Source organism: Myotis davidii, unplaced genomic scaffold, assembly GCF_000327345.1.
Source record: "Myotis davidii unplaced genomic scaffold, ASM32734v1 scaffold705, whole genome shotgun sequence".
Lineage (NCBI taxonomy): Eukaryota > Metazoa > Chordata > Mammalia > Chiroptera > Vespertilionidae > Myotis > Myotis davidii.
The window spans coordinates 1,330,760-1,332,158 of record NW_006296405.1 but is presented as its reverse complement, the minus strand read 5'-3'; the positions used below and the strand labels follow the sequence as shown (position 1 = coordinate 1,332,158).

The 1,399-nt window shown below is 58.7% G+C and overlaps 1 protein-coding gene across 1 annotated transcript in view; it reads right to left on the bottom strand.

Annotated features, from left to right (window-relative positions):
• KCP (kielin/chordin-like protein) overlaps nucleotides 1–1,399 on the bottom strand; it is a 27,695-nt gene that overhangs the window by 731 nt on the left and 25,565 nt on the right. Inside the window, exons 29-31 of the mRNA XM_015568867.1 lie at nucleotides 1,228–1,286; nucleotides 600–936; nucleotides 3–68 (exon numbers count right to left, since the gene is read on the bottom strand). Of these exons, the coding sequence (XP_015424353.1) occupies nucleotides 3–68; nucleotides 600–936; nucleotides 1,228–1,286 (462 nt within the window). The remainder of the gene's footprint in view (nucleotides 1–2; nucleotides 69–599; nucleotides 937–1,227; nucleotides 1,287–1,399) is intronic.

The window sequence follows — 1,399 nt, the reverse complement described above, 5'->3', positions numbered from 1 at the left end:
GCTGCTCGGCAAGGATGCACCTCCCGGCCCTTGGAACAGGGCCGGCCAGGTCCCGGCCCCTCGGGGACCTGCGTGGGGAAAGTGGCCCTGGCGTGACCGCATCCTTGGGCAGCTGGCCTTTGTCTACCGTTCTTCAAAGCATTTCCCACCCAATGTTTTGTTTTGGCTTCAAAAACCCCCTCACAAAAATAGCAAAGGATGGGGGGATAAGGACACATATGTACTAGTAATTCCCTAATCAATAAAGGGAAAAAAAAGAATAGCAAAGAAAGCGTGAGCTACTTTTCTTTTGTCCCCATTTTGGGGACAAACCAAGGCCCAGAGCAGGCAAGTAACTGGTTCAAGGTCACACAGCCTGTGAGTAGCAACGCAGGGCTTGGGGAGTCAGATGATGAGGCCTCTTTCAACAGGCCTTCCTGCCTCCTCCAGCTCCATGCCAGGCAAGAAGCTCCCGAGCCAGCCTGAAAGTCCCAAAGCCCATCTTGTGTCCACCCTGCTCCCCATGTCCACGCCAAAGTGCTGCTCTGAGACTAGTGCTCAACTGTGCCGTCTCCGGCCCACTCCCCGCCCCCCAGGCCCCGGGCTCCTGCACCACTCACCTGCCAGCTATTCCCAAAGGCAGCCTCCGTGAGTTGGAGCAGCCCCTGAGGGTCCTGCAGATCATCCTGGGCAAAGCCATTGAAGTTCCCACAGAGCCCACAGATCTGGCCTCGGTAGGAGCCGGGCACTCTCACCTCCACCTGGGACTGCCCATCCCACAGCACCTGTGTGGAGAGGCTGGACTGGAGAGAGGGGAAACACAAGCCCAAGATCCACCCTGGCCGCACACACTGTGTCAGCGCGCCCCCCCGCTGTAGGAGGGAGGCTCTCCATGGGAGAGGCGGCTCTGGCCCAGGCCCGCGGGCACAGGCTGCAGGGCTATGACAACCAGCACAGCTCCCAGGAAGTCACCGCCGTCAGCATCCCTGAACTGGGCCCCCAGGTGAAATGCACCCACTTTCAGAAATACACTATCTCGTGGGTGCTCAGGCCTTACAGAGGACAAGACGCGGTTAGAGTTTGTATCCCAAGTGTAGCCAAGTCCTATTCTAGGAATTTACAAAGTGTGCTTCTGCTGGATGTGGGGGAGTGCACCACTCTTTGGCATGGGAGCTGGAGGGACTCCTGAAACCACCTAGGCCCTGGGAGACATCAGCTGACCCTCCGCGAATCCTTCCCCGATTTTACCAACGAGGAAACCGGCCCACAGAGGACTGGTCCAGGCCCAGGGCCCAGTGTGTCGATGGCTGAGCCAAGATTAGACACCAGGCTCAGAACTTCCATTGCACCGGAGGTCTCCGGACTCTCCCACCTCCGTGTGGCCCGGGAAGTAGTTGGTAACCCCCAGGCCCTCCACGGA